This window comes from Nycticebus coucang, chromosome 15, assembly GCF_027406575.1.
Source record: "Nycticebus coucang isolate mNycCou1 chromosome 15, mNycCou1.pri, whole genome shotgun sequence".
NCBI lineage: Eukaryota > Metazoa > Chordata > Mammalia > Primates > Lorisidae > Nycticebus > Nycticebus coucang.
In genome coordinates this window covers 83,019,239-83,038,629 of record NC_069794.1, presented here as the reverse complement: position 1 = coordinate 83,038,629, position 19,391 = coordinate 83,019,239, and the positions used below count along the sequence as shown (strand labels likewise).

The 19,391-nt window shown below is 38.3% G+C and overlaps 1 protein-coding gene across 5 annotated transcripts in view; it reads right to left on the bottom strand.

Annotated features, from left to right (window-relative positions):
• FRY (FRY microtubule binding protein) overlaps window positions 1-19,391 on the bottom strand; it is a 486,067-nt gene that overhangs the window by 155,688 nt on the left and 310,988 nt on the right. For 4 of the 5 annotated variants that reach the window (XM_053563486.1, XM_053563481.1, XM_053563483.1 and 1 more), the window contains 6 exons: window positions 15,649-15,817; window positions 12,865-12,957; window positions 12,671-12,769; window positions 10,901-11,002; window positions 1,557-1,660; window positions 992-1,100 (listed from right to left, as the gene is read on the bottom strand). In XM_053563486.1, coding sequence (XP_053419461.1) covers window positions 992-1,100; window positions 1,557-1,660; window positions 10,901-11,002; window positions 12,671-12,769; window positions 12,865-12,957; window positions 15,649-15,817 — 676 coding nt within the window. The remainder of the gene's footprint in view (window positions 1-991; window positions 1,101-1,556; window positions 1,661-10,900; window positions 11,003-12,670; window positions 12,770-12,864; window positions 12,958-15,648; window positions 15,818-19,391) is intronic. The other variant, XM_053563485.1, reaches the window with a different exon arrangement.

The following is a 19,391-nucleotide window of genomic DNA, read 5'->3' as shown; positions in this document are numbered from 1 at the left end:
CTGACTTGTTTAATGCTGTAGAGCCGTATCACAGCAGAGGTTACTGCTCTGCTGGAAATTACGAGGAGGTAAACACAAAGTGTTTTAAAAAGTATAACTCTCAGGTCCCAATAGTAAATTACAAATTACAAACTATATTTAATACTCCTGGACAAGATTTTAAGTCAGTTAATACATGTAAAGTGCTTAGCAAAGAGTAAGTGCTTGGTATATTCTAACATTTCTATTCACTTCTTTTTCATAGGATGAAAGTTAGAACATTATTATTTACTCCCTCAAATTTCACTAAATTGTCTTCTTTTGATTTCCTCTAACCATCAGATCTTTTGCCTCCTTTTTACCTGAAGAATCCAGAGTAAAGAACCAGGAAAACACAGGGACAAAGACTCAAGAGATTTTTCTATACTAATTAATAGGCTTTGGGACTCACGTGAGCCACTTAAAAACTCTTGTTTCTGTTTATTCATCTGTCAGAGGCTGAAAATATTTGATGTACTCTTAGAACAATTTGTTTTGAAGAAAAAGAATAGGCTACATGTCAGGGTCAGATGTGATGGCTCACACCTGCAGTTCTAGCACTCTGGGAGGCCAAGGCGGGTGGATTGTCTGAGCTCAGGAGTTCGAGACTAGCCTGAGCAAGAGTGAGATCTCATCTCAAAAACTAGCCTTGGGTTGTGGCCAGTGCCTATAGTCTCAGCTACTTGGGAGGATGAGGCAAGAGGATCACCTGAGCCCAAGAGTTTGAGGTTGCTGAGACCGTGGCCCCATGGCACTCTACCCAGGGTGACAAAGTGAGACTCTGTCTCAAAAAAAAAAAAAAAAAAAAAAAGAAAAGACAAAGGCTATGTGTGAAAACAAGTAAAACCTTTCCGAAAAGTCTAAACATGTTAAGATGTTATTTTAAACTTTGCATCTTTTAGTTCTTCCTAAGAAGGAGACCTGCTGATTAAGAGCAATTAGAAGATTCCCACTGCCAGAAACTCCCCATTACCTGGGCAATGAACTGGATGATTTTCACAAAGATGTTCAGAGGCATATCCCTTGGCACCACACCGCGGGACCCTTTGGGGAAAAGTGTTGTGATGATGGTTATAAGTCGGCTGGAAGATAAGGGGGGAAAGAAAAAACAAGCAAGATTGGCTGAGCTCCAGTTCTTTAAGGGAGAATGGCAGACGTTTCATCTTATCTAAGTATCAGAGAGAATTCAGAAAAAGAAAACAAATCACCTCACCCCTTTCCATTAGTATAATTACTCTATGAAAACCTTTTCTGGAAAACTAAGAGCAGTGGGAAAATTGTAGCTGCTTCCTTTTCTAAACTGGCAAACACAACCTTGGAAGTGGAACTTGTTGATCCCGGTGGAGGCTGGGATTTTTGTGATGGGTGCCGAGCCAATGACTAAGGAAAGCCTGAATATATTCCTTGGGAAGTTGATCTTTTACAAACTATCAGTTTTGAATAGGTTCTAGCTGGGTTAGCATAGGCAACGATTAAAGAAGACACTCTCCACAGTGGCTGGGTGATGTGGTTACCATTAACACAAGTCAACTCCTTACCTCTGAGTAGCCGTGTTGCTTTCACATTTAATTCGAATCATGTAAACCCAAAGTAATCTGTAGAGAGATTCCAGTGCAACTCGAGCCATCTTAGGGTCTTTATTCTACAACAGAAATTAAGATGTAAGACAATAATGATATCAGGAGATGATTCTTCTCTGAATGCTTGGAAAAGGCAGGCCTGACATGGGTGACAGGGTGCCCACGAGGCACGTTGCATCATCTGGGCCTTACAGGGTATAGGTCTCTTGTTCCTCATGGGATAAATAAAACATGAGGAGGAATCCAAATGGTCAGGATGGTGGGCTAGAGTAATTCTGAGGGAAGCCATGTCATTTTCAACTTTGCCAAGGTTAGTACTCCAGACATTGTCTTCCCCCTCCAGCTCTAGGGAACCCTAATTCTGTAGCACCAACAGGATAATCAGTCTGTCATTTCCATTGTTGATTATGTCATTTTAAACACTGTCATATTTCTTTGATTTCCTAAGCCCTCCTCCTCATCCCATCTGATTACTCTCCTAATAGTAGTGTGTACTAGCTACTGTGCTACAACCTGGGTTAGGGAGGGATGTTCACAGTCCAGAACCTTCTCTAAGGAAGACAAATGAATAGCTGAAAACACATGAAAAAATGCTCCTGTCCCTAATCATCAGAGAAATGCAAATCAAAATCACCTTGAGATATCACCTAACTCCAATGAGAACAGCACACATCATAAAATCCCAAGGAATGGAAAAGCAAATATTCCAATGTTCTCCAATGAGAACAGCCACATCATAAAAATCCCAAAGCTCCAGATGCTGCTGTGGATGTGGAGAGAAGGGAACACTGAGACACTGTTAGTGAGACTGCAAACTAGTACAACCTCTTTGGAAACAATCATGAAGAATCCTCCATGAACTCAAAATAGACCTTCCATTTGATCCCACAATCCCACTACTAGGTATCTACCTAAAAGAAAAAAAAAAATCATTTTTATCATAAGGACATTTACACTAAAATGTTCATCACAGCTCAATTCACAGTTGCCAAGACGTGGAAGAAACCCAAGTGCCCATCAACATATGAATGGATTAATAAACTGTGATATATGTACACCAGGGAATACTAACCAGCCATTAAAAAGATGGAGACTTTCCATCTTTTGTATTAACCTAGTTAGAGTTGGAATTCATTCTTCTTAGTAAAGTATCACAAGAATGAAAAAGCAAATATCCAATGTATTCAATACTCATATGAAGCCAGTAGATGAACTAATATACACACACAGGAGAAAAAACTCAATTTAATTAAAACTGGGGGGAAGGAGAAGTGGGGAGAGGTAAAGAAGAAAGAAAGGGAATTGGTGCTCTCCCACCTAATGGGCACAATATAAGGATATCCCGTATGCCCCTGGGTGTGGGACACAACTACAAGAGGGACTCTACCTAACAAACGCAAACCTTGTAACCTAATGTTAATCTGAAAAAAAAAAAAACCAAGATGTTAACAACCCAGGGAGGATGGGAGATAGACAATAAACAGGCAAGTCTAAGGTGGTATGAAAAACTATAGGGACAGGAGCCAAAGAAGGGGAGGAAAGTCAGTCTACTGCAAACTTGAAATGAACTTTAAATCCATGCATGTACTCATTCATTCATTCAGCAAATATTGGAGGGACTATGCTGGGCTGCCATGGTGCATGGCCCTAGAAACTTTGAAAAGGGTAAGGAAATGGTGGGTGGGGGATATCTATAGGCAGGCACAACAGCACATGGAAGCTGGCAGCTGGTGAAGCTCATTTGAATGTTAGTGAAGGGGCCAGATGCAGTGGCTGGGGAGGCTTGAGAGGAAGGGGCCACTTGAAGGAGTTTCCATGAGGGAGCAGGCTTCTTATGACAGTGACAAGGTGCCACTGAGATCGGAGAGACCACAGAGGAAGTCTCACAGAGACAGGGAGACTAGCTACGGGCATCCGGCAGTAACAGATCGCCCAGCGAGGAGAGCGTGGGCCTCATCGTCTGTCAGATGATGTCACCTTCATTCCTCACTGCTGACTCTCACTCCATCCTTTCATCCAGTTTTGTATTATAGATTTTACCCACAAACCAGCTCTTGAACTTGACATCTTCTCCATTCCCACTTCTTTTGCTGCAGTTCAGGCTTGCAAGCACTGTCACCTGGATTGCTGCAGTCACCTCCCAACAGTCTTCCTAGTACAGTTCCCTCCCACTGTGCCATCTTATCCAATTATAATTCTTTCTACTTAGAAATCACAGATTGGGTGGTTTCCCTGATGCTGGTGGGATCAAGTCACCACTTCTTGGCAAGGCACAGCCGACCAGTCAAGAGCTGGCTCTATGCTACCTGTGCTGTCTCCCACGAGCTCCATAAACTCTAGCCAGGCCATGTTCATTCTACGTTCATGTTAGGAATGTGCTGCAATCCCCCCCCATCCACCTGTCCTTGAACCCTTCATTTCTCCGAGGTGAACCCTATTCCTTCTTTACAGTGGACAGTGGACTTGGATGTCCTCTCCTTCAAGCATCCTTCTCTGTTCCTCCCTGATGTCCTGAATCCCATCCCATTAAAACCAATTATTCCCTCCTGAGTATCCTCTACCCCGCATCCATATACCTCTAGCATAGCCCTTCAACTCTCTACAAATGGGGTCTTGTTTAAACATCAGCTGTAAACAGTGAGTTCTTTAAAAGAAAAAGACCTTATTTACCTCTGGTATCTATCAGAATTCCTGCCATTCTACAAGGGGATCAGTAAATGTTTGCTAACCAGTCTTTAAATATCAGTCTTAATCTTGTAAGTCTTTTTTACCCGTATGTTACTTCTCTTTTCCTAGTCACCTATTTATTTTGACACGATGGTTCTGTTTTTATCTTGGTGTAGACAATTTGTATACTAACTTTTATAGAATTCATAATTGTTTAGAAATTATCTGGGGAGAGTTTCCTTTAAACTGTTTATGAAATAAAGATGAACCACATAAATTCTACAGGAAAGACTACCATATTCTACAGGAAATACCATATCATTTTATTACTGAACTTTCATAATGTTCTTTAATATCCAATATGGCCTACATTCTACTATGCATTGTTCTTTAATTTTTTTAGGGTTTTCCTAGATATTCTTGCATCCTTATTCTTCCAAATAATCTTTACAAGTACATGTATAGTGCTGGGAAAAAAAAATATTGTAGCTTTTTAAAAATACATATTTATATATCAAGTTTTATTTATTTGTGTCTGTTAATATAACAGACATAATTTGTTCAATCTTTCAGTTACTTAAAGGGCCTTGAAATTAGTAAAGTTCCATTTAAAATATTTCATCATTCAAAAATTTCAGGAATGATAACTACTCTTTCCCCAATTGCTCCAAGTCAGCAAATAATTATGATGTACTTACATGGCGGTTAAAGGCAGACTCCACACACAGATTACTCAACCTTGCTCTGTAATTTACTAGTTGTGTGGTTAGTGAACCTTGGGGAAGCTCCTTAATCTCTCTGGGTCTGATTTTCCTTGTCTGTGAAATGCAGAGGATCATCCTCCCTCCCTCCTCTGAGTGTGCTGGGAATTAAATGAGTTCATGCATGTAGAGTATTTGGCATTGCACCTGCCTACAGTAGCATTATGTATGAAGTACCAGCGATCCCACAGCAAACACAGAGGGTGTAAGGCCCTACCTTTAGGGAGCTTCTGTTCTAGTGGAAATGTCTCCTTGTTTGTCAGTTTTCCTTTTTAGACTAAATATCAGTGTTTTAGGTTTGCACAGTGTATCATTTGAAATTTTCTCAAACACACTATCTCACCTTGTAAATCATGACAAGGAAGGGCAGGTATCATTTTAATTTCTCTGTGGATCTTAGTGACTCACAGTGGCATCTTCCGTTTTAACTTCAATTTCTTTTAAGAAATTTTTCCTGTCCCTCCCACTCACTTTTTTCAGTGCATCTTTCTGTGACTGACATTCTTTTACTCATTTTTTGCTCCCATAGAGGCTGAAGAGCAAAATGACTGACTTGGGTTTTAGTTTGTTTTGCCTGTAGATTACGCACTGGCAATTGGTTTCGGCGTTTTGAGATAATGGCATGATCACTGCAATTGCCTCCGAAACCAATTCCCTGGCCTTTCTTCCATGGTCTGCACAGTCAAATGATAGTCTTAAAATACAAACAGGATTGTTTGCTTCATTTAAAGTCCTTAAGTGGCTTCTACTCGCCTACTGAAAAATGTCTAAATTTCATGATGTGGTACATGAGGGGACTTTTGTGACCTCACTCTCCCCTACCATCTCCTGCCTCCGCCCGTGGTAGGTGCATCTCATACTTCGGCATCCCCCCGTAATTCTCTGAGTGCCTAGGATACCTGTAAAAACATATTGACATAGGTAGCTAAACAATTTTAGCAATCTACTGATCTTGTTATACTTTAATACCTTCTAGTTTTCTTTTCCTTTTCAGTGAAAGTCATTCAAGTAAATCTACTTTTTCTATTTCTTTGCATATCTTTTTGACATTTCTTTTTGATCTTTGAATCGATTTACTTTGATCATAATTCACACTTTTTCACTAAAGTTTAGGATAATCTCTAAAATTATCATACCAACAATTCATGGAGATTATTTTTCTATTGAACAGTCAGATAAATAAAGCATTCATGAAAAATAACACACTTGTCATCTGATCACTAATTTTTAGGCCTTGTTTATGTGCATTAGAATTTATACATTTCACTTTGAAATGTGCCCTTATTACAGATCTGAAACAAAGATAAAAGATTTCCTCTTCCTAGAACTCTGGGAGGCCGAGGCAGGAGAATCACTTGGGGGTCAGGAGCTTAAGACCAGCCTGAGCAAGAGTGAGACCATCTCTACAACTGTAACTTGGACTTTACCTAACAAATGCAAATAATGCAATCTAATCATACATACCCTTATATTATTCTGAAATTTAAAAATATATTTACTTCAAAAGAACTTAAAAAAAAAACCCTAAAACTCCCAAAATTCATTCACATACAAAAACCTAAATAAATCAACTCTAAATAAATTTTTTTAAAAAGTAGAAAAATTATCTGGGCATGGTGACACATACCTATAGTCCCAGCTACTTGGGAAGCTGATGTGGGAGGATTGCTTGAACTTAAGAGTTTGAGGTTGTAGTGACTTGTACTGATACCACTACACTCTACCCAGGTCTCAAAAAAAAATTTTTTTTTCTCAAGGTTATAGAAATGAGGTTAACAGTAAATCAGAATAACTACACCTTGAAAATTAATACAAAATAGCTAATTATATATATATTATATATAATATATATATTTTGTATTAATGTGCCCTTATTACAGATCTGAAACAAATATATATATATATATATATATATATATATATATATATATATATATATTCCCCTCCACCCCCTTGAGATAGGATTATGCTCTGTCACCCAGGGTGGAGTGCAGTGGTGCAATCAGAGCTCACTGCAGCCTTGAACTCCTGGGCTCAAGTGATCCTCCTGCCTCAGCCTCCTGAGTAACTGGAACTAAAGCTTTGTGTCTTTACATCTGGCTAATTTAATTTTTTGAAGAGACAAGGTCTCACTATGTTGCCCAGGATGGTCTTGAATACCTGGCCTCAAGCAATCCTCCTGTTTTGGCCTCCCAAAGTGCTAAAATTACAGGTCTGAGCTACCTAGTCTGACTTAACATACTATTTAAATTTTGTACTTACAGAAAGAATAGTAGTCATTTAAAAATAAATGATGCCATGTATTTTAATGCATTCAGGTAGTGATTGTGGGACTATCAAATCCTTAATATATTACTCTTTGTCTTCGCTTATAAAAAATCATTAATAAACTTACTACTATATGAAAAGTTAAAGAAAAGCACTCCTTAAACTCACTGAGATTTTTACATAGAAATATGTAAGTACTGAGGACAAGTTTTATCAACTGTATTTATAGCAACCACACTTGCTTTGAGATTTTACTGGAAATCAAAATACCTTGCCTGCAGCTCCCTTCCCTGCCCTCCCTGAATATATCATTCTCCATCCTAATATCCTATTTGATCTTCTTTATAGCAGTTATCACTATCTGAAGTTTTTTTTCCTCATGTATTTATCTATTTTCTCCACTAAATTACAAGTTCTAAAAGACTAAGGAGCATTTCTGTCTCATTCATTACTTATTCCCAGCCCTGAACCGTGCCTGGTAGATGACCTGTAAAGAATTGTTGCCCAGCTGACTGAATAAATAAATGAAAGCATTTCAGCCCTAGCACAAGTGGTGACTGAGACAAAGGAGAATCTTTTCTAATTGTGCACTTTGGTTTCAACAACTGTAAAACCAGGCTGTATCATGCATAAACTTCAGATGAAGTGCTGCTATTTGAGCAATTTTTTTAAGACTCACATAAATAACATCCATGAATGCACAGGGAGAGTGTGCCACAGGAGAATGACAATGCCATTCACCTGTGGCATTGTCATGACTTCTATGACAATGTATATATATACAAAGTCATGGCCATGTGGCTTATAATAGACCTCCAGTGAATGAAAACAATTGTTATTAATCATACAATAAATGTATCTCTTAACCTTCGAGGTTTCTTTATTGGTTTGTTTTGGTTTTTATAATTTAAGTCTCACTGATATGTTGTATTCATTTTTCTAAAAGATAAGAAATTTAAAAAATTCTCCCCATTTCATCTATTTTGAAGGATAATAAATTACTACATACCTATTATGAACATAGTAACTATTATATTTTAAAAGTACTGTTAATTAAATCATCTACTGGCTTCATATTAGTAATGAGTACATTGGATACTTGCTTTTCATTCTTGTGATACTTTACTAAGAATACATGCCCACAAAACAGAAAAACTCAATTCAAGATGGGGGGAAGGGGAAGGAAGGAGAGGTCATGGTGGGGAGGGAGGGAGATTGGTGTGCCCCCACCTAATGGGCACAATGTAAAGATGGATGGAACTCTTCCCTCGGTACGGAACACAACTATAAAAGAGACTCTACCCAACAAATGCAAACATTGTAACCTAACTGTACCCTCACATTAATCTGAAATAAAATAATAAGCAAATAAAGAAAAATAAAATAAAATTACTGTTAAATCATGTTCTCAAAGTAGATTTCCCTTAGTCAGAGTTAGGTGTGGTATGGCAGATGTGAAGGGAAGGCATCATTTTTTATAGCTCTGAATACGTTCAGATTCTGCCATGAAATATATGGAAAAAATTATTGGTCTCCAAGGACCATGAGTTCCTGCAGGATGTGAACGTCTTGGCGAGTAGGTGCTGTACATTTTTCACCACTTTACAATGGCATATTGCTAATAAATGGTTGACTAAGTTAATGAAGTATAAATATTAAAGAATTCAACTCCGTGCTTCCAAAGCAGCCTGCTTCTGAGAGACTGATGCTGAGGAGCGATCAGGGCACTGACACTTAGCTAGCGTTGTGTCGGAGAGGGTGTTTACTTTGATAGCAGGCAGCGTTTCTGCTGCTCACACACTTCTCCTGTCCTCTTGATGGCTCACCTCACCCCAACACATCAAAGGTGGCTACCAACGGTCAACTTGTGGGATTCAGACACCGGGTTTATTATGCTGAAGCACCCAGGGGAGGGCGCGGGAAGGGAGGGCAGGATGCCAAAGGTGTATGGGGGGGGGCTGGTTTAGTGGTCCCTTATGAACTGATAAGGGTGGTTCTAAATCCCATGAAATACTGAAACTATTCACAACAAAATACACTTCTGAAGCCTTACTAGCTTCCCTAGCCCCCTCAGGTGTTTCTTCCCTATTCAGGACTCAGGAGGAGGTTTGGAAAGCATTCTGCATATTAATGGCATTTTAAAATGGTCCCATTCAAATCCCTACTGGGTTTAGTTCCAAATATATGTGATACAATTTTATTCCATTTGTAACTCATCAAGGATCTTTTTATATCTTTTAGCCTGGGGGTAGTGAATTCCAACAGTTTATTACCCATAAAGTAAACTATCATTGTCTTCACTTTGCCTAAGAACTACCGCGTTCATGATTCACGGGGTCTGTGACCTGCACGAATCTCACAGGGACCTCTGCACCCCAAACTTTGACATCCCTCACCGTCTGCATCACACAATTTGAAACTTCATTACATATTCCCTGATGAAATCCTAAGCTCTTCACGGACAGGGACTCTATTCTACATCCAGTTTTCATGCAGCTGACTTGTTCCATTCTTCCTGCTGCCAGCACCTTCCCTGGCACCTCACAGCAACAAAAATCCTTGTTGAACTGAACTGAACTCTGGAGAGTGCTTCAGTCCCTCTATAAGCATTGACTCCATCTATTTCTTCTGATCTCGCTGCCTTTCTCTTTTAGAAATTCTAATGAATGCTTGACATGTTGGCATAGGGAAATCCTGATAGGATTCAGACCTGCTTCTCTGCGGGGCTGTTTGTAACCTTCTTAATCTATCTGGTGGGCTCTGACCAGGGCTGCAGGCAGGATTCTAACTTTGAAGCAATTAAGTTCCAAAGTAAGATGCTCTACCATGTTTCAAAACCAACTTTGGACAAAAACATTTTGGCCTTTTTCTCTATAGCAATAAATCATTATGCAATATATTATTTTAATTCTAATCAAAAATCAATCAGATATATTAAACATAAAATATACAGAAAACAGCATTATCAGCCTTCTCAATCATTTCCTTTTCTGTTTCAAACAAATGTAAAAGAAAAAACACACTTCAGTGGAACTAATAACTGGATTTAAAAGTAGACCAAATAACAAAAATGACGTTGGGCTGCGCATTAAGAGTTGTAGAGCAGATGGATAAATTCCCAAATGAAGGACCTGGACGCGGCCACTATATAACAGTTGATAACCTTGAAAATTATTTCACTTTTTGCAGGACCAAAAGGCTTAATTCTCTATCCACTCCTATTATATTTCATTGCCAATTTGAAGAAAATGAATGATTCTAATTTTGTATTTCACAATCAGTTTTTAGAGTCAGTTCAATCAGTGTTTAAACAGGTTTAATGTAGATTATTGTGTAATTAAGGCACATGCAAAATAATGTAATTAATCTTAACCACTTCGCCAAATTAAAGTGTCATAAAAGTAAAAAACAAAAAAGGCAATGTGTATAAGCACATAGAAGATTTTATAACTAATTATATTTTTAAAATTCTATAGCAACAAATATCCAATGCATAAAAGAAATGGAACCATATCCTTGGCTATACTCCCAGAAGCCTATAAACCGGCCTGAGAACCGCACTGTCAATTTTTAGAAAATATTGTTTTCAAGCCAACGAATACTAACTTTAAGGTTAGATAAGCAGTTGTTGAGGAAAACGTGCCACCTGTTCAGGAACAGCTGCTTCTGACTAACACAAAGCAGGCAGGTCACCAGGGGATACAGGGCCTGAGGAAAAAGAGATACGGTCACAGGATAATTAATCTTTCAACAAACCAGGTAACACCATTCTCTGCACCCACCACCTCACTGTCTCCCGCTGCAGCCATATGGGCCAGAAGAAACCGGACAATGTGTAGCACAGCCCGGTGGGCAAAAGGTGGAGTTGAACATTGTGTGAATGCTTCCTGATAATCCTGGGGGTGGAATTATCTAGAACTGTGCATAGTGTATAAGAATAAGTTCCACGTATAATAACGTGGAAATCTGATCCACTGTTTTAGTCTTTACTTTTGAATTTCAAAACAAACTCATCATCTTAGGTAACTATCTCAATCCCCAGAAACAAAAAAGGAACACACATTAATTTTGCAAATGTTATTGGCTTTTTTGCTCATAAACATCTGCTAGCTTATCTCTGTCTTAGAGGTAGGTGTATATATTTTCTTTTGCGTGCAACCTTCCTGTAATTAAGGAGGATTCCTAAAAGAAATGTTATTGCCTTGGTAAATGCCACCAAGACAAATTTAACCACAGGAGGAATTTGCTTACGACCAAATAAACAGAGGTGCTCCTGAGTTCTTCCTGCAGAACTGGGCCAGTTTCCCACAGCAACTAGCGAGGACAGAACAGCTTCTAGACAGTATCCCCAAAACATATACACAGAACCCAGATAGTATATACTTTCATGGCTCACAAAAATTGAGGTCAGTGAAGATTCAAATAAAAATGTAACTGGCTCACCTATTAATTTGAATTAGCAAGAAACAGTTGCCACAATTAGATTAAGTGCTCTATAGTTCATTAACTTGTTCGTGTTTTCAAATTAATTTTGTTTTAAATGGACTTACTTTGAACTACCACTACCACTGAGTGCAACTGTAATGCCAATCAGTAATCACATACACACAAAAAAAGCATGCAGTTAGTCATAATGACCACAGAATGCAGACAAAGGAGCAAATTTGCCACCATTACCCACAAAGCAACTCTAGAGTATCTGCTCAGTCAGTCATGGTGGGGACGCTCAGACTGTGGACACTAACATGAACCAGCCAGCAACCAGCCAGGCCAAAGCAACCTGCTTCCTCTGGACTTTCACAGTCATAGCTGGTGCTCATTCATAAACCAGAGGTTTATCTACCACAGAGGGTAAAAGGGGGTGGTAATTTAAGACTTCCCTATGTTGCTCTTCAAAGCCTTCCCAAGAATTATTTTTTGGGCCTTCAGAGAATCTCTTCTATGAGCAACTACCTATTTCCCAACTCTCTTTCCTGCCTGGTTCAATTTTGATTCTGAGTATCAGGATAGGAATTAGCCCATGCGGGCTCCTGGAGATCAAGAAGATAAATTGTTATAAACATCACTCTTCAGGTTGGAAAATATTCTCAGAAATTAAAACAAAAAATCAAGTTAAGCCAATCTTGGAAATGAACAATAGAATCCTTAGGATCACAAGGGTCATTGGACAGACACAGCCTAATGGCCTTCTACGAATGTGTCTCCGTCATGGTCAACACTAACTGTGAGCTCCAAAATTTCAAATGCTACCTCTTTTTGAAAGAGCCGTTGGTAATGCCTCCACCTGGGGAGCCTATGACCCTTGAATAGACTCCTGCCTTGGAGCTTAGTCTCTGCAGTTCTACTTGGGTTTTGGATTTTCTTGTAGTTACTAACCAAGGAGTGCTTCTTTCGAGAAGAAAGTTCCAACGTGGTGTCATACAGGCTTTCCACAAAATTTCTAAGGCAGGGAACATTTACTTCATTTTTAACAGCCTGAAATAGAGATGTATGTGAATATTATATTTAATGAAATTGCTGATTCTGTAATCCAATTTGTAGAAGATTTTAGAAATGAAAACGTAACTCACGGCAGCGACTGGAACAAGGATTTCAACAAAAAGCCCAGCCAAGGCATGCTTAATGTCTTTGTCTTTGACCTCGAGGAAATAATGTGCACATTCCTAGGACACAGAAAAAGAATTCAGAGAGGGAGAGAAGATTGAGATGAACATGTAAGGTATACGGAAACAAATTCCAGCAAAAAGCTCCTAATTCAATCACACATATCAATTCAGCATATTCCATAATCTTTTAAAAATCACTAGATTTAAACACTTATATTGAAATCTAAATGTTTGTAATGGCCTCAAGGACATTTTGCAAGGCTTTTTTTTTTTCACTCTTCTATTTCAAATAGCATACAAAGAGCTTCTCTAACCAGCAAACACACATTTATCCATTGAATTACCTATGGGTTCATTCAATCATTTACTTTTACTTCCAATAATTTTCTACTGATTACTTGCTGTGGGTGGGGAGGGGGACTGGGTCCTTGGTTAGCCCACCAACACAGATGCCCAGAAAGGTGAACGTAGGGCAAGAGGCAGAGGACATTAAACTTATTTTGGGCCCCATGCCTGACAGCCTCGGGCACAGAGCTGTTTACTTGTTCACCCTGACATTTTAGGCGTGTTTATTATTCAGATAGTTTCATAAGCAAGCCTAGAATGTTTCCATTCCAACCTCAGACAAGGAAGCTTTTGGAATAGCTCCTCAAGAAAGGATGCCATTGCCTGAGGACTATGGTCTACATAAGGGTATTCGTGGTGCCCAGGGTCTCACGCTGTACTTGGCCTGCCCAGAATTCTGCCTGATCCTTTCCCCTTCCTGGCCTTATTGGTAGTAACTTGTTGTGGTCTCTATCAGGTATTGTTGTCATTCAAGAGTCCAGGGCTACATGCATGTGATGATACATTGATGCTACATTAGCTATTACCCTTTATTTTTGGTTACCCTCGGGAAGGCAGCTAAAAACGGTTCCTAAAGTTTGGGGTTCCTTGGGTTCCTCGGCCCAAGATGGGAAATACCAGCATAGGAAATCAAGGCAGTTTTCCTATACAGAACAGGCAGCGACTGTTTCCTTTACAGTTCCCAGACGGTGGCCTTCTCCTTACTTTGCATATGTATGAAAATACTCGCATGTCTTCATTTAAGTACACAGATACATTAATTATTAATGAGTGGGACAAAAATAATAGAATTGTCCTGTCCTCACTACTGCACTTGCCTAGTCTTTTTTTTTTTTTTTTAAAGAATATTTAGCAGTTAGTTACTGAGTGCTTATCCTGTGCTCAGAATCCTAGGACTGCTCTCTAAGGTTAGTGCCATTCTTGCCACCTTGCAGATAAGATTAGCAAGGCCAGGAAGGGTGAAGTGTGACTGGCCAAGGTCACAGAGCTGGCCAATGTAGGGGCTTGAATTAAGTAAAACCCAAGAAGTTTGATACACAGCCTCTTTCTCCCTGCCTCTCTGAGTTACCAACGCCTAATTTACATACCGTGTACTCCACCCATGTAAAGTGTACAATTCACTGGCTCTTAGTGTATTCACAGCTGTATTTTCATGACCACCATCAAATTCAGAACTTTTTAATGGCCTCCCCCCAAAGCTCTGAACCCCTTAGCCATCACCTTCAACCTTCTGATCTCCCCCTCATTCCCAGCCCTAGAAACCACTCATTTACCTTCTGTCCCTAGGGACTTGCCTATTCTGGACATTTCCCATAACAGAATGTCCACATATAATAATAGAAGATGCGACCTTTTGTGTCTGGCTTCTTTCACTAAACATAATGTTTCAAAGTTCGTCCGTATTGTATGGACTTTTATGGCTGAATACTATTCCATTGTATGGACATACCACATTTTGTTTATTTGTTTATCATTTTATAGATATTTAAATTGTTTCCATTTTTAGCTACTATAAATAAGGCTGCTATGAATATCTGTGTTCAAGTTTTTGTGGAGACATATATTTTCATTTCTCCTGGGTATATGCCTAGAAGTGGAATTGCTAGGTAATGTAGTAATTTATGTAGCTATTTGAGGAACTGCCAGACTGTTTTCCAAAGTGGCTGTGGCATTTAACATTCATACCAGCAATGTGTGAGAGCTCCAATTTCTCTATATCCTCACCCATATTTGTTATCTGGCTTTGTGATTGTAGTTATCCTTGTGGGTGTAAACTGGTGTAGCCCATGTTTATAATACCTACATCTACACTTTCTAGTAAGATCATCACCAAATCTAATTCACAGCAGCATTAGAAAAATCCCCTCAGATACACAAGCTTCATACACTCTACGAGCTGCATATTCTGGTAAGTCCTCATTGGCAACAATTCTTTTGTTATATATCACGATGAACACAATAAATGTCAAATGCATACAGTTTGGTTGATTTTTTAAAATTAAAATTCCTTTTCATACTATGGGTAAAACAGCTTCCTTTATTATTTAAAGTTTTCATGCCTGTGAATGTTAATGTAGCCAACCCAATGCTATCCATTTACAAAAGTAAAAAAAAAAAAAGCTATATTTTATTTGGAAAACGATATGTACAGTGGGTGAAAAGGAAAAATATCAACAAATGAGAAACTCCAATGTACATTATACTCCAAAGATGATATGAAAGATTAAAAATAAAACTGTCTACCTGCAACTGTACTGGTCACAAGGCACTTCCTGCATTATTGAAGGTAGGATGTCTTTTCATATTGGCATGTAAATGGGTTTTCATAGTCTAGATCCATCATTGTGAGGATGGGAAGTGGTCATGTTGAAAGCCCCTGAGCTCTCCTGCCCAAGGTATTACCTGCATAAACTGAAGAGAGGCCTCGAAATCCTCCACTGGATACATTTTAATTCGAAAGAATTTCATCCCCATTATCAAGCTGATAATGCTTTGAACCACATATGGGCTCTGCTCTTTGTGCCGTAACTCTTTTAGCTCTGCCATAAATTTCTTCTTTACAGCAGGGAATCTAAGAAGAGAACATAAGTGATTTATCAAACAGTGGGCAGAAAAGGCACTGTAGGGAGGGCCTCCAGCACCCAGGAGTGACTGGGCACAGTGACAGGGGCTTCAAATCAGTTTACGTACAGTGACCGTCATTTTGCAAGGATCTGATGTTTGGGATTTGGCAAAGAATCCAATTTTCTTTTCCTTTTCCTCTCTTACTCTGTAAGATGTTTAATATCTCCTTCAGGATAGGGAGCGACCCAGGGTTATTCAGACCCTCTCAAGATGACCTATTTCTTAAGTTGAGAGTGATGAAAAGCCCTATTTCCTGGGTTTAGCCATTTCCAAAATAGCTGCAGGCCTCAAGGGCCTGAAACATCAAATTGTGAGCATATGAACAGTAACACACGAGGTCAGCAATCTCTGACAGTGACAGCATGTGATTTTTGGATTTGTATTCTAAATAATGCCAAGAAATATTCCTACACCTATTTCCAAAGTTTTCTATTGTTTCTTTTATGGTTTTAGCTTAATGATTATTGAAAAATAGATTTTTAGGCTAAAAAAATCCAGCATTAGGAAAATTAAAATTATCTATACGATAAAGGTGAATGGGCGATACTACATGTATGAGATTTTTTGATTTAGTAAATGCAAAACAAATAAACAAAAAAGACAGTCCCTAGCATCAAGGAAAGTATAGTGTTTTGAAAGTAAAAGAATACTAATTATAACCGCAATAATATTGTTATGCAGGCTTACAGCTAAGACAGAAAGTATTAGCAGATCTTCAAAATACCTAAGGGCGAAGGAATGTACACATAAAAATCGTTTAAACTACTTGAGAGATGGCTAGTTTAAAAACAAGCTCCTGCCCACTCCCTCCCCCACCAACACTCCAAAGAAAACAGTCTAAGATCTGTTGCATTTTGTTTTCTGAGACTATTAGCCTGAGGTTCCATGACAAATTAGAAGCAAGGCATGATTTGAAAGGGTAATTTGATAATACAAATTAAAGGTGAACAGAATCTGAGAAGTTTGAAAGTGCTCCTGACACCTCAAAGTAGAAATTTTAGGCCAGATAACATAGGCAGCAAACACATAGGCATTGTTTCACTGAATGGTAGTGCAGGGTGGGTGTGGTGGCTCACCCTGTAAACCTAGCACTCTGGGAGGCTGAGGTGGGAGGATCCCTTGCCAGGAGTTTGAGACCAGCCTCAGCAAAAGCAAGACACTGCCTCCACTAAAAATAGAAAAAATTAGCAGGGCATGGTAATGGACGCCTGTAGTCCCAGCTGCTCCAGGAGGGTGAGGCAGGAGGTTCACTTGAGCCCAGGAGTTTGAGGTTGCAGTGAGCTACAATGATGCCACTGCACTCCAGCTGGGGCAACAGAGCGAGACCCTGTCTAAGAAAAGGAAAGGGAACCACCCAGCTGATGGTTGGCAAGTGTGGTGTGAGGGGATTCTCAAGGGCTGGCAATTTTCTAGTTTTTGGCTTAGATGGGCAGTTTACAAAGTGTTCATTTTATAACAATTTGTTTAATTGTCTTATGCATTTTTCTTTTAGGTTTGCTACATGTATTTTTCAATAAAAAAGATTTTAGGAAGATAGTAGATCACAAAATAAAAATGGCTTTTAGAAGATTTAAGTATCTTATGAATGGATATTCTCTGATGGGTTATTAACGTAGTTAAGAATATTTCAGGGCATATTCCTGATCTGTGGTGGCATTTTGTGTTTTGCTACAAGATACCCGTTTCAAGATAGCACCCCAACTGACCCCTTTGGTATTTATTAAATGCTATTAAAATGCAGGGTAGCCACAAAGTTCGTGTGCAATTTAAATAGTTGATAGAAAATACTTGTTAATTTATAAGTAAAATCTCTTGGAGATTAATTGCAAAGTAATCTATTATTTTTTCAGATTAGGACATTCATAAAAATTAAAATGCAAACTTCATTAAGATATACAAAAATCTACTTAATGTCAGATAATATCTATTTGAGATTTTACAACCATACTCTTAAATATTTTGGAATGTAAATTCCAAACTTCGGAGTCACCATTCTTTTGTGTATTTTACAGAAAAAAAAAATTGATGGTGAAGAAGATGCTGAGAATGAGAAAGGAGGAAAAAGAAGTTTAAAAATCTAGGCATCTTATTGGTGGGACCACACCTACAGTGCATCTTACAAGGGTACATGTGAAACTTGCTAAATGTAGAATGTAAATGTCTGAACATAATAACTAAGAAAATGCCAGGAAGGCTATGTTAACCAGTGTGATGAAAATGTGTCAAACGGTCTATAAAACCAGTGTATGATGCCCCATGATTGCATTAATGTACACAGCTATGATTTAATAATAAATAAATTTATTAAATTTTTATTTAATAAATAAAAATAAAATTTTATTTAATAAATTTATTTAATAAATTTTTATTAATAAATCTAGGCATCTTCGAAGTAGTCATCACTGTTTTAATAAAATCTACCAGAGTTGGACAAAATGCTTTAACAAATTGAATTTTAACTTATTTGACTTTGAAAAAGTCAATACTATGTATGAATACCACTTACTAGCAAAAATTTTTTCTTTCATGATGGTATTTGTGCAGTATTACCACTAAACTAGTAAGATCAAAAATAGTGATCTTGCTAAAACTGAAATTTCAAAGTATATACTAGTCATAATGAGGAAAGTACTTCATAACATTACCACCAGGAACTAGATAAATAACTTAAAATTATGATCATTACATTACTCAACTTTACTTTAAAATATAATAATCGCTTTGTATCAGATAAGCATACACTGTCCAACCCTCACCCCCCTGGAATAAAGGAAGCAGTTGTTTTCTAAGACAATGATAAAATAATGGTCCTGGTGTACTTATGAGAAAGAAGTAATGAGATAACTTGTGGTATGACACGAGTGAGATTGCACCAACTATTAGTCAAGGTTAACTACACATTGACGGACTGGGAACACATCAAGGACTATATGAGTCTGTGATCACTCCAGGAGCAGACTGGCCAAAGGTTGGCAAGTGACAAGAAAGCACTGGGGCACTGTCCCAGCTGAGGCATTTCTTATACCCTATTATTGCAGAATTGGGACAAATATTGATGTCATGAAAATAAAAAAAAGCCACTGTTGGATCACCAACACCGGCTTGGGGGACTACAAATCTGACCTAAGATGGAAATTGCTACAACCTTGGAATACTGCTTAGTTATGACAACGTTCTCAACCCATTCACAAGCAGCTCAGAATCACGTGGCTATGGAAGGTCATTCGGCAGTAACCAATACCATCATGCATGATTCACAAAAACTAAGAAAAACACAAAAGCCATTTTTGGCATATTAAACTTTCCAAATAATAGAAGAAGAGAATTATGCGGGAATAATTACAAAGGAATTAAAAAGGAATATATGAAGATTTTCAGGGTTTGACAAATCAGCCAAAATACATATTCATACCTCGTTTTTTCCTAACCTATTATAGGAATGAAATAGATACACATGAATTAATTTGCCAGATAATTGTAGCTTTTCCATTCAAAATGTCAATACCTTTATTAGTCAATTG